Raw genomic sequence first — 13,929 nt, 5'->3', positions numbered from 1 at the left:
TGATGGAGATCTACGCGTTACGGAGGACGGCTGGAGCCTCCTTTTTCCGGTGCAGAAACCAAATATCGATGACGACATGTCCGGAGAGTTAGAGCGGGCGCTGTTTGCGTCACTGAACGTTCTGATGTGCGTTGGGATACGCGTCGGGATGTGCGTCGCCGTTTTCTTCACGTAATTCGATCTTTCTTTGCTCTGTTTCGTCAACACTCCGCTGATCGAGGTTCTTCTCTGCTCGTCCACATTTCGCGCAGTTAAATTTCCCGTCGACGTTTTCCGTCCGATTTTCATGTAGCTAGGCAACGTCGTTGATTTTATCCCCGTTTTCGAACCTTCCGGTTGCTCTTTCGTCAGCAACTCGGTCTGCGACTTTGGTCGGCACCTCGCTTGCCTCTCGCTGGTCCACGTGGAATCTCTAGGATGACACTTATTTCGAGACCAAGAATCCGTTTTTGAATCTTTTCGCGCAGACCAGGTGGAATCTACGCGGCAAGACGTCTTTACATCCTCGTTTCTCTCCGTTTTAAAATTACGCAGTCGCTCGATGTCCGCTTTGGAAACCAATATGGCGTCATGCTTAACCCTGACCACGTCCTGATCTCGATCTTGGTGCATCCTTCGCTCCAAGGAATCCATATCGTCCACATTGTTGATTATTCTGCGCCTGGACATCGTTCTATCTACCGGCTCTAGTCTTTCTTCATGAGGAGCTTGCCTAGGCGCTTTACGCGTGACCTTGACATAAATATCATTATGACTAACGTTGTTCGCGCATTTGGACCAATCGGGTGGGTTAGGAACAGGATCTCGCAAGTGCCTGACGACTTTCGTCGAAGTGTCCACGTATTCTCCGCTCGCCCTCGTCCTGGAGAACCTCGTCAAAGTATTTGAAGGAGTCGTAGAGTCGCGCAATGTCAAAGTGTTGGCGCGTTCTCCACTCGATCTCGTCTTCGAGAACCTCGTTAGAGTACTCGAAGGAGTTGTAGAGTCGCGCAGCGTCGCGACGCCAGTCGGTAGTGACATTTTCCGTCGCCGAATCTTTCCATAAATCGGTGCTTCCCTTCCGGCAGTCTCCCTCGTTCTCGAAGAGGAACACTCCTCTAATCGAGACGTCTTCGAGGCGTGTAGAATCTTCGGCAGGGTCGATGGCCGCGAGAAGTCGCGATCCTCTTTAGCCAAGCGACCGGAACTTGGGATACCTGAAGATGTTCTCGCGGCATCTTTTAACTGCAAGTTTGTCTCTACGCTCGCACGACGTCGTAGAATGTCCTGTCTGGAGACTCTTTTTAAGAATGAGGAAGTACATTCGGCGTCTTGACGAGTTCTTCTACCGATCGACGGCAAGGTCGTCGGTCTTTTCTCCACTTGACCCCTCTCCGATGTAGGATGAACCGTCTCGACGTCGTCTCTGACACATCTGCGCTGTAGAATCTCCTTCCTGGAGATCGCCAGACCGCGCGGCACCGTGTAAAAGGTCTCGCCGTTATTCTTCGTGACGATTGCACGTCGGTCATTCGAATCTCGGGACGGTCGCCGGGTGGAAGTCCGGAATTGTTGCCTAGTACCCGTTTCCGGCGCGCAGGAATCCAGGACGGAATTCGAATCTGGGTCTGGGCCGCTGCCGCTCGCATTATGCAATGCACGTCCACCGCGGCCGCCGGATAACGGTTCCGCGCTCGCGTAGAAAGCTTCCGAGGAGTGCAGCGAAAAGTGACTCCGCGAGGTCGATGATCGACCCATGGACCAGCGTCGCCGTTGCTGCTGCTTCGTGCTTGGTCCCGGCGAGTCCACGTTGGCCATCGCTGCCGGAAATGTCGGCGATCGGTCGCGCACTTCATGTGCAGAACGATCGCACGCTACTTGTCTTCTCACCCAAAACTTCTTTTGTTGCAGATCATGTTGTCACTCATATTGTCAATTCGGTTCCTCTACTATATTTTACTAACTTTCTACTAGCTTCGAATACTCATTCATAGTTATTTCGAATGCGTTAGTAACAAAAGTCGAATATAATTAAAGCAAATAAGCAAAGAGGGCCATATTCGGTTCAAAGATGGGTCTTGCTGCTTGATAATATGTGAATTCCAGTTCAAGCAAAAAGCGCTGCGCGCCGATTACTCGCCGGTCTTGAAATACGTCAGTCCTAAACTGAAGTTGGAGTACATAGTATCACAAATTAAATTGTCAAGCAATTTAATATTACTGATGCTAATGGACATTTTCAAAACACGAAAGAATTATGTCAAATATAATTTATGCATTCGCGGAGGATCTCCGTTTGCAAAACTGTGAATGATTTTTCTTTAATCGAGTTTCTCATAAAAATGATATATATTTTCATCCGTTTATTTTTGTATATAATCGTATATAAATGACGTACGTAAATGACGTGACACACAATGCGCTAAAACGCAATCGCGTGATTACAGATGCGCAATCTCATTCAGTTCATCACGAAGTATCGGTTCCCATATAATCACAGAAATTAAGCGGAAACTCCATTTCTATCGAATGCAGCCTTCGAAAATATTTACATATGAATCTTTAACGAGAACGGGAGGGTGTATTTATCCTCGACGTTCCAGTTATTTTCACAGTTCACGATACACAATTACGTGTACAAATGTCTTATTTTTTCTTCTCTCTTCCCTCATTTTTTTTAAAAACATCGCGTGCAGTACGATTGCGTTTTTCCTCAGTTATAGCAACGCCGATTTCGATTGCATATCTCTTTCTTTCTTTCAAGTTCGCTCAATTTAAATAACAACCTCGTCGTGGATGATGAACGCGTGTAGCGTTTCAAGTCAATGCCCGCTACGCAACTCTCTCGGATGCGCACCAAGGTATCAACACGCGCGACACACGTTTTTCACTCGTGAGATTCGTCAGGAGATTCGATATCCCGCTTAAAATTGACGTGACGTGACGGTTGGTTCAGAACATGTTAAAACACCACGTGAACCACTCGCGAATCACACACATATTTATGTTGATATTAATTATTATCTATTGATTTACTCAACCAAACATAGACTCATTAATTCAAGACGGTCTTGTTTATTATTTATATTTCATCATTTATTTTATTTAATATTTATTATCTCTTTCTCTTCTCATATTTGTGAAATTTAGTTACTCGTGCATAATACGATTTTAACACTGTTTACCGCAAGAAATCGAAAAAACAAAGTGAGAGACAGCAAACAACAACATCGCCAACAAGTTTTCAATTAGATACACCGGTACGTCTATTCACGTCGAAAAAATTGCTTCATTCGGCCGTATCGATCATATCGCCTAGTAAAATAATGTCGCATAAAGTTTTCCCGTTTCCAATTGAAACCCGCGACGAGAGATTGTCGAATGTCTCAGGATGAACTATCACCCGTTCGTCGAGACTCCACATTTTTCAGCGTTAGCCTCCATCCGACGCGTACTTCCGTGTACCATTTTCCGCCTTTTGTCCGTCGCCGGCTTTTCCTCGTGCATTTCGGCTTTATTTACAGCAATGCGCCGACCGAGTTTTATTGCGAAGTCCCGTCACGATCCGCGATCGCCTAAGTCGTTTGACGAGGTCCGCATTGTCGCGCGCATGTTAAATTCGGCTTAAAGAAGTTAGGAGGCCAAGCAAACGTTTATCGGGCTCATTGGGTCAGTCGGCAAAAGTCCGTGCTGCACACGCGGAATTCATTAACGGTGTCCGGCGACGTCATCTTTCGGTCCCACCGCTAACTGTCCTCTCCGCTGCGACTATCCGGCGATTCGCAAAATCGACCTTTTTGCGAAAGAAGAGGTTCTTCGAAGGGAAAAGCCCTCTTTCCTTCGCGAGGCCGAAGATGTTCGCTCGATGCGGACGCTAGGATGCTCGACGCGGCACTGTGGAAGTTGCGGGTCTTCCTTCCCTCTCTGCAACAATTGCCTCGGGTACGCAGTGGCGTATATGGCAATTTTAATTGAGGCACGCTAATTAGGCCGGAAAGCGGAAAGCGGCCCATATTTCCCGATCGAACGCGCCCGCTCCAATCGTGCCACCGGATTCGCACTTTCCCCGCGTTCCTCGAGTTCCTCTCGCCGCATTGTCCCGCCTATCGGCAGCTCCCAATCTCGACCGGAGTCTCTCTGCATGCATTTTAGGCTCCGTCTAACGCCGCGATTTAAGCGCGATGAAATCATAAGCTACCGGCGCCAGTGGATCGAAGCGCTTTGGGGTGGAACCAAGCGTGCCTCTCTTCTTATATAAATTACGCGCTAAATACGCGCGCGCGCACCGCGCATACATGCACGTGCGCGGGGTATTACATACTACAGGTGGCTACGGGAACGGGAGGCGCAGGAACGCGCGAAGGGAAGCTATTCTGCCTAGTGGCCGTGGCGAGTTGCAGAAGAGCGATAGAAATTGTCGATTACGGAGTGCAGCGAATGCAACCGCAAGATGGGACACGATTATTTCTTGTTCATTTTGTAGCGACGTTGGATTGATTTATCCAAGTTAAACGGATTTCCTGGTATCACGCAACTCTTCTAAATTATTTCATTCCTTAAAATTGAAGAACAAAAAACAGAAGAAACGGACTTGCAGTATCGTTTCGTCCGAAATTGTTCTTATTAACGGATAGAAGATAGAATATCCGGGCTATAAAAGGACACAGATCGTTAAATCCTTTACGGCTTCATGTCTTCATTTTCGATAATGTCAGTTATTTAATATCCGTTTCAATTTCGTTAATGCCCTTCTGCTACACTCGCGCCTCGATGTAAGGAATGCTTCCTTAATTATTCCGTCGGTCATTATCCGCGATTGCATGCTCGGGGAGCGAAGTAAAAGTGAGAAGCCGCCATTGCGCCAACTCGCTCGCGATGCATTCCAAACGCGTCCGCGTAGCAAAATTTTTTAATTCCCCTCGATATTGTCGCTGCAGTGGATACTGCTTTTAAAAGTCGAGCTTAAATCGCAGATTAAATCTTATTCACAGTTAAATCAAGCTTCATTAAATCTCACTCGTGAAAACGCATTTCAATCGCTTGTTGAAATTCGAAAATTTTACAAAATCTCAATTTGTATTACGTTAAAAAAATCGATTTCTTCAATTTTGTCGTTTAATCTTTTTTTAGTTAAAAAGTTTTAAAAAATCACGCACTTGGACGGATAGAATCGATACACGCCGCGTACCTCTTTTAAATGTGTCACTTCTAACGGTCTTTCGAGTTCCTCACCAATCTTGTAAAAAATACTCATTTTTTAGGCTAAAGAGTCTTTTCAATTCTGCAAAAAATCGAAGACGATCAGCGCGCGGATTGATCGTTGACTAAGCGTCGAAAGACCGCCGGACGAGGCGTTGGAAAGTGGCTGCTGCAGCAATGCAATTGCGTGTGCGCAGATCATTGACTCCGACCACGCAGAGAGAGATCCCACCGCGGTCGTGACCACGTAAACATTGTGTAATGCCGTGACAATCCAAAAATGACTGTCTTACGGTTTATGAGTCGATGAGTGAGAATCACGACGCCTTTAATGAAGATTAACGAGAGCTCGAAAAATGACCGTTCTTCTTTTACATCATCAATCCCTTTGCTCTTATCGATACCTCCGATTATACACTGAAAAAAATGCATGTAATTTTACATGGAAATTACATGTTCATGACTGGAAAATTGCCTAAATATGATTGGAAATTTACAATTTCCAGTAAATTTCTAAGCATATTTATGTAATTTAGATAATTTTCCAGTCATACTTATACATGTAATTTCCATGTAAAATTACATGCATTTTTTTCACTAGACTCTTCTTAATAAAATAATCGTATACTTTAGAAACGCTTGGTATTCGATTCACGTGGATTCACGCTACATGTACAAGTATGTATTACTCTTATATCTCCGATAGGCGAATTGTGGAATTGCGCTACAATGTCATCATAAATTGATGAAAATTTCACAATAATTGAAATAAAATAATTCATCATAACAATTTTGTTAAAATAAAATTTCTAAATAATATTAGCCAAAAATTAGACAAATCCAATTTTGAGATAAATGTTTTATAATTATTTCAAATAACGTTCAATTCTTTACTTAAAATTTAGCCATGCTGAATATGTAATATTTCATGTCGCAAAATTTCCATATTATAATTTAGGAATAATTATGCATTTTTATAAACATATGCATCGATTAATTCGATTTCTTCACGCACAATTATATTTCTAAATGTTTCAAATATATAATACAACTCAAATATTTTTTCAATTATTAAATAATTTCTTTCGGGAATTTATTGTTTTGTCGAAACATTATTTCGAAATTAATTGTGCAAGCAATTGTCAGTATTTCATAAGAAATCAATATTTTTCTGTACATTTATCTTTGTAAATACACCCATACAATTGCAGATCATAAATTTTACGCACGATCTTGTCGTATAATTTCATAAACGTTTTTCTATCAGAGTATGTAAAAACAACTCACGACGAGTCCAATCTTTCAAGACACATAGCCGATAAAGATCAACTCACCTTTTGCCACTCGGCGTACATCTTGGAATGGCGTTAAATTGACGTCCGCGTGAAAATATCCGTCATTTTGCGTCAATCGGTCTGTACTGAAACGAAACAATTCCACTAATTATTTTAAGTCGATAGATTAAAAGAATTGTTGCTGATTCTGAGCTTATATGGCTTACTTTCTTATAATAATTCTCAACTTGTAGCTGACTTGAACGCGATATCATTCAAATTGCTCATCGGTTTTCAATATCAGATCTTACGCGCGTGACAAGAAATATTACGCCAATCGTGCTTGTAACGGAAGCATCGCCCCATGTTACTGTCCAGTTATCCCTTCCAATCGTCACGCAACTTCCGGCACAGTTCGAAGAATGTTAATGCTCCGAGTTCTTTATTTATATATACATAATCACATATACATATATAATTAATATATGTCGTATATCGTATATTCATTTAAGTTCTCAGAATAAAAAAACAATTTCTAAAGTTGAAGTCGTACTAGTAAGAATGAAGATCTTCAGATTTTATTATTATGAAGTCAAATAATTTTAAAATTCAGATAATTTTTGTAATATTACGACTCCAATCTGTGTTCAAAGAAAACATTAGTTTGGCGCATGAACGCGGTTTGATATCAATCATAATTACACGTTCGGAAATATGGGAAGTGTTGCAACGAGTATTCAGCTACGCAAGATCGAGATACACACGACCACGCATGAATCTATATGTCTATGACGCGTACAAGATATACCTATAAATGTTTGTACCTTAGTTTGTATACCTATGACATCACTCTACTGCTGTAAAAATAATCTACTAAGTAAAAATAAACTTATTTTTTAGACACAGATTAAAATATTTTAATGATTGTAGGATGGAAACCACGGATGCAGAGAGATGATGAAACGAAGTCCGTACCACTTTCTCTCTCAATTCCGTCAATTATATTGTTTTTTCATAAATTGACGTGGCACATATTCTGCATATCTTTATTTCGCCAGCTTTTGTATTTTTGTAACTCTTAATCTGTATCTTTTAAAACCGTAATGTGAATAAGATGTAAGAATAACAACTCAGAAATGAAGGCCCTAAACAGTCAAGCTAGAGCTTTAGCGCTTAAATAAAAAATACTGTATTTTTTATATTGTTTACGTGGCCTTTAAGTGCGTATTCTCTACATATGTTAGTTATTGCGAAAAACATTACTAAGGCCTCGGTGATCTAACTGTGAGGACACTCGCCTGGAAAGTAGGAGATCCGGGTTCGATCTCCAGTCGAAGTAATATTTTTCGCAATAAAATTATTTATGGGTTTGATATTTATCAGCACAATATTATCAACATTTTCTAAGATGCCTATGAGCATCAATATTATTAAATTGCTTGTCAATTTAATTTATGATATTACTGCTCCAATTCTGTTAAAATTGCGTTTCAAGACTGAAAATTAAATTCGCCGCGCAATTTGCAGAATTGGCTATATCACACGAAATTATTTAAGCGTTAAAGATCTAGCTTGACCGTTTAGGGTCTTTATTCCTGATCCATCATTTATATTAATTTTAATAATTGATATGACGCACATCTGACATATCTTTATTTCGTTAGCTATTGTATCTTTACATTAAAAATTATTGTACAATTGATAAAATACACATATTGCGTATTTTATCAATTGTATAATTTTTCTTATTACTGTCATTTCATTATTGTTACTCTTTATTTTACAAATAGTTACTCCCTAAATTTTTTGAAGTGAAATATGTCATTTTAAAGAGTGAAAATTAAATCAGTCTTGAGAAAAAGTTGCTCAATTTTCAAACCTTAAGAGTGAAATTTCACTCTTCAGAGTGACAATTCACTCTAAAAGTTTTAGAGAATACGTATAAAATTAATTCTTCTTATAAAATTAACAATTATTCTCAAGGTTCGAGGTAGAAACCTCATAAGCCATCCGGCCCTGCGCTTCATATGTATCGCAGATCGCAGGCAGCGTGTTAGTGAGCACACACTCACGAGCGTTAAGAGCGGCGCGGATAAATCTCTGTGGCTAAAGCTTCTAGTAAAAGTAGCAAACGGCTGGCGTCCTTCTCCGGCGTGCTCACCGCGGAATGCATTTCGCAATTTTATGCTAATTTGGTTAGTCACCCTCGATCAGCGGCAAGCCAGGCAAGCTCGCGGAGCGTGGCTGCGAGGACGCGTAGGTTAGATTCGATGGCACGAGATACATGGCGAAGACAATGGCAACGACGGCGATTTAGCCTTTCGACATCGTTGACTGTTCATTGTCCGCGCCATGCCGCGACGTCTTCTTTCGCGACGTTCTTCGTTGGCTCTTTCGACGAGTCGGCTCACCGGAAAACGGCAAAATGGCTGACCGATTTCGCGAAAAGATATTTATGTTGCGCGTCATCCTCTTCTTCTGTCAACACGAGTATTTAGCACCAGGATCAAGTTTCGTACGTGTTATGTACAAAAGACTCTAAACGTTTGTAATGGGAATTGGAGAGATCATTTAAAACTTCAAAAATTAAAATTATGTTGAGCTTAAATGTTGAGCTCCGTCTCTATAACGAAAGTTGAAATATAGTAATGTAATGAAATCAAAATAATCCAATTATCACACAAGTATATTAAAAACAACTAATTTCGACACACAAGAGCTCTTTCATCAATTATATTAAAAATTGGGTCCCGATTAAATGAGTTAATTTTATACTTATTATCAGTAGCTTATAATATGATGAACTAAAGATTTCATTGATGCAAGGCTCAATAATGGATAGTTTTTAAGCTATATGATGTATCAAAAATATAAAACTTGTGCTCACAGCATCTTTGATACATTTTAGCCCAAAGACTATCTATTACTAAGTTTATGAAATTTTTTGTTCACCACACTATAACTTAAAATATATGTGTGAATACTCATTTTACCGGGAGTCAATTTACCATATAATCAGTGAGGAATCTGCTAATTACATGGTGAATTGTGTCCCGGTGGAATAAGTTAATTTTCACATATATGTATGATATAACTTATAAGGCTGAACAAAAGATACAAGGCTCAATAATGCATAATTTTGGAGCTATGGTGGAGCAAAAATGTAAAACTTGTGCTCACAAAGCAATTTTGGTACACCATAGCACAAAAATTATTTATTATTATATTAAATTTTGTGTCTGTGACATTTTTTGTTCATCACACATTATATGTGAAAAGTAACTATCATTTCTCACCGGGATCCAATTTTCCATATAACTAATGCGGGCTCCTTTGAATAAAATTTCATGAATCTAATTTCATCAATACTTAAGAGAGATAAATGTAATTATATCATGTTAATTTTATCTTTAATAAAATACTGGAATAGAAGTCGGAAGGGAGAAGAAACAAGTACTACAACTGTTTATAAAGTTGCTTATGTACTTATTCCATATAATTATGTACAGTATTAATTAAAAAATACATGCGCAAATCAAATTCTTTTGAAATTCATACATCTACATAATCACAATATTATTCTCTTCGGTCAACTGCAAGTTTTACTTAATTCCCTTCGCAAAGTGCTCTCGAGGTTAACGTATGCATGCATATTGCTTCACTGCAAACGTGTTAGGGATAAAAATCTCGAAGGATAATAAATCTCTTTATCTCTCTTTCTCTCCAGCGACAATTTCATAGCGAGTGTTAATGGCGACGAAAGAATAGGAACTCTGCGATGCAAGTTATCCAGGTCAGACAGAGAAAGCAGCAGTCGACCGCGCGGTGATACAAGGATCTTATGTAATTCATAATCGCGCGCCTCTCTCGCGGTTATCGATGCAAGAGTCAGCCGGGAGATTAATCGTGCGTGATCCTGTCTCTCGTACGTATAGCCGGCTTGTTTCAAAGTCATAGTTGCGTCCAACCGAAACCGTTCGACTGAACCGAGTACCGCTGTGTCTCAAATGGGGCATGTCTCTTGAACGAAATTCAACCCGTGACCGACGTAGCCGATAAGAAAGCAGCTTTTAGGAAGCACTTTCTCTCTCCGCATTTTTATTATTCGCTCTGTATCATTCACAATCGAACTTTCGTGCTACGCCATGGCGAACCGTTCGCATGCGATCGCGTCGAGTTTCCTCAGCGTCAATCATTTCCGCTTGACCATAAAGAGAACATTACGAATATTTAGAATTAAGTAAAATTTATAGTATAAATAGAAATTTCTAACTGATTGTGCAGAATTTTTTAGTATCATCTTGATGTTATTCTTATCCAACGAGGGCTAAATTTTGAGAAAGTTGGTATGCAAATATCGGGATATTAATAGTAATTTATATATATATATATATATATACATACACATCTATACACAGAATATCACTGCGTTAATAGTAAAGTGACACAAGTTAAAAATTTTTGAGATAATGAAAGAGGATGCTGCAGAGAATGCCGAAATAAGTATAACAGTATTAAAATACGTTAACGAATTGACTGCAGAAACCAACTGAAACGAATCTATAATTTTGTAATCATTTAAATCACTTAAATGATATATTTAAATGGTAAATATATATATTTAAATGTTATTAAAATGACAGATTTTCGTTCCGTCATTTTCTACTGTCACAATATATCAGTATTCGGTCTACTAATAGAACACGAGTTTAATGTAGACGCAATTAATGCCAATCTGTCGCAATATTCTCGAATCTACTGATATGCTGCTAACATTTTACTTAGCGGATGTATAATATTCAATTAATTTATTAAGTTCCAATTTAGTATTTGCTACTACTTAATGCTATATATAATTTCAATTAATTAATTCGAATTTAACATAAAATTATGTCATGCCTTTAAATAAAAATAAGCTTCCTCAGATTTTATGAAATAAAATTTTTTAAATCAACATGAGCATAAATATAGCATAAAATCGTTTTAAATCTTCCGTGAACGTCATGAATCATGTAGTATATTACTCATATAGGAATTACTATCTAAAGTAAAAATATATCATGAAGTCAACATACACACGTCTTTCCACAACGTCTTACTGTAACTACATTAATTTAGTGGTCGTACACTTGTTTCCGCTTTCACATATTTCTAGAATAAGGGGCTCAAAACTAAGAAGTATTCGTATTCTTTTCAATTTTCCACGACATGAGTAGGCGCCATTAACCGCGGAACGTCGTCTTCCACGGTTGCATTGTCCTTGAATACTTTCGCCTAATCGTGCGTCGGCCGGAATGTCGTGCGCCACGGCACGCCATTTTAAAGCCAACCACATGATCTTTGTTTCAACATTTGTGAGGTAAACGAATTCATCGCGGTACTTAAATACCCTCAATCCGAGCCTCATTTCACATCGTTCCCCGTAGATCCATGAGATCGATTTATATTTGTTCTGGTATTAACCTAACTGTTTCTCGTTTATTTTATTTAATCTCATTATGCTGCTCACATGATTACACGGTCAACTACGGAACAAGTTGTACACGCATACAGGTACACGCACACAAGACTAATTGTAAGTCAGGACTCGAGCTAAATTTTTTTATTATCAACTGGCTTGGTGATGAGTTTCTGATACGTAAGAAATGATTGTTAATTTAATCTTCGCTCGTTTCAGAATAGGTAAACAAATCAGGAACTGAAGTTTTTACCCATATACACATACACACTGCACGTACACCACATTGGACCAGATATACCTGAATTCTACATCCTCTTTTTCCAGAGTTATAATAACCAATTCGACGCGCCTGGTGACAGGTATTTAAAACAACAATTCTTCCATTGACGATTCTCTTCCTAGCAGATAAACCCTTTTCCAGACAACACAAAGTCTACAATTTTCGGATTTTGTTGTCTAAGTTGATTCCCGTACAATAATTGAACAAAGATTGAAAATGTATCCAGCAGTCAATTTATTCATGAAGATTAGAATTAGAAGAGATTTTCATTTAAAAAATACGATTATTATTTATATGTTTGATTATCATTAAACATCATTCTTTCAAGCCAAGTTAATTCATATTGTGAAGAAAAAGACAATATCAGAAATTTCATTTCTTTTTAATTTATTGTAGCCTCTTTTCTTGAAGTATTTGTAAATTTTAACTTCTATTTAGAAAATTACAGATAATCCTCCACTGAGTGTATTATAGGTACCAATGTATTCTTCTTTACTTATCTTATTACTGGTACATAATATTTTTTAATAATATAACAAAATATAATACATATTTGTAAATATGTATTCCTGTATTACATTATAGATACATTGTTGCTTTTACAATAACAATGTTTCAATTTCCAGATTGTATCGAAACATTGTCGATCCAACATTGTTGATCCAACGTGACGCGAAACAAACTTTACGAAAAATAACTAATTAACTAATAGAAGCTAGATTTGAAGATGAATCAACTTCGTGTCATAACGATATATCGATTATGACTGGGATGATGCGGTGCAGGACACGTCTGCGAGCGACGATATCGCCGCGACAAGCATCGATGTCTCCGGCGCGGTATCTCCGATATACCGCTTACGCGAGAGAGATCGATCACGACGACGCCGATCGCGAAGCTACTTTCTCAGATCACTTGCCGCGATCGAGAACTCACCTCTGAACGTGTTGCCGTGCTCTTCGGAAGAAGGCTTCGAAACGAGTTTTCGATCGAGCGACGTGACTGAAATTCCACGAGGATCCACGCGGCTCCGGAAGGAACGCAAGTATGTAACAGCGATCTAGTGAGACGGATCCGCGCACGTTATTTCGGGGTACGGCTTCGAAACTGCGCGCGAACCGCAGGCTCGCCCCGTCGTCGCGATCTCGAGATTTTTTTTTCTATCCAAACGTCGCGGACGATCGAGCAACGACTGGCTTCCACGACGCGATTCTGGATCGTGGTATGCGGCCACTCGACCTCGCCTAAGAGGAAGATAACTCGCGCCGCCGCCATGAGGAGCCACCGTACACCGTGTTTGTATGTACCGTTACGCACGCGGTCTCAGCTAGGTTGCAGATTACAGGTGGATCCAGGGATCCAGAGACCAGTACCCCAATTCTGTAATTCTTAATGATAATTCGGCATCGTTAAGTTGTTGTTGCATAGCTTTTTTTATCATATATATCTGCGTAACGACAATATAACGATACCGAATTGTTATTAAGAGTTACGGAATCAGGATACAAAAGGGATCTGAGAAGCGACCGGTTTATGGTCAATTTTTTATTCCTGCGCTAGACCGCATTACAATTTTTTTTCTCACTTTAACCAAATATCAAATATGTACCTATATATTAGTTCAGCTATAAGAAAAAGACTTGATGTATACCGCGATTGGTGCGCGCTTCGACGTTTGAAACGTCCTGTAAATTGCTGCCGGGACAGCGGCGTACTTACCAATCTCGAAATCTTGT

General features: G+C 39.5%; 1 protein-coding gene across 2 annotated transcripts in view; it reads right to left on the bottom strand.

Moving 5' to 3' along the window:
- The window catches only part of Myo10A (unconventional myosin 10A), a 47,586-nt gene extending 34,424 nt beyond the window's left edge, over positions 1–13,162 (bottom strand). For both annotated transcript variants that reach the window (XM_018458214.1, XM_018458215.1), the window contains exons 1-2: positions 13,130–13,162; positions 6,513–6,598 (exon numbers count right to left, since the gene is read on the bottom strand). In XM_018458214.1, the coding sequence (XP_018313716.1) occupies positions 6,513–6,533 (21 nt within the window). In that variant the 5' untranslated portion in view covers positions 6,534–6,598; positions 13,130–13,162. The remainder of the gene's footprint in view (positions 1–6,512; positions 6,599–13,129) is intronic.
- Positions 13,163–13,929: the final 767 nt, after the last annotated feature.

Source organism: Mycetomoellerius zeteki, unplaced genomic scaffold (genome assembly GCF_001594055.1).
Source record: "Mycetomoellerius zeteki isolate Tzet28-1 unplaced genomic scaffold, Tzet1.0 scaffold707, whole genome shotgun sequence".
In the NCBI taxonomy this organism is placed as follows: domain Eukaryota; kingdom Metazoa; phylum Arthropoda; class Insecta; order Hymenoptera; family Formicidae; genus Mycetomoellerius; species Mycetomoellerius zeteki.
Note: the sequence above shows the minus strand (reverse complement) of the source record. Positions and strands in the feature narration are given on the sequence as shown.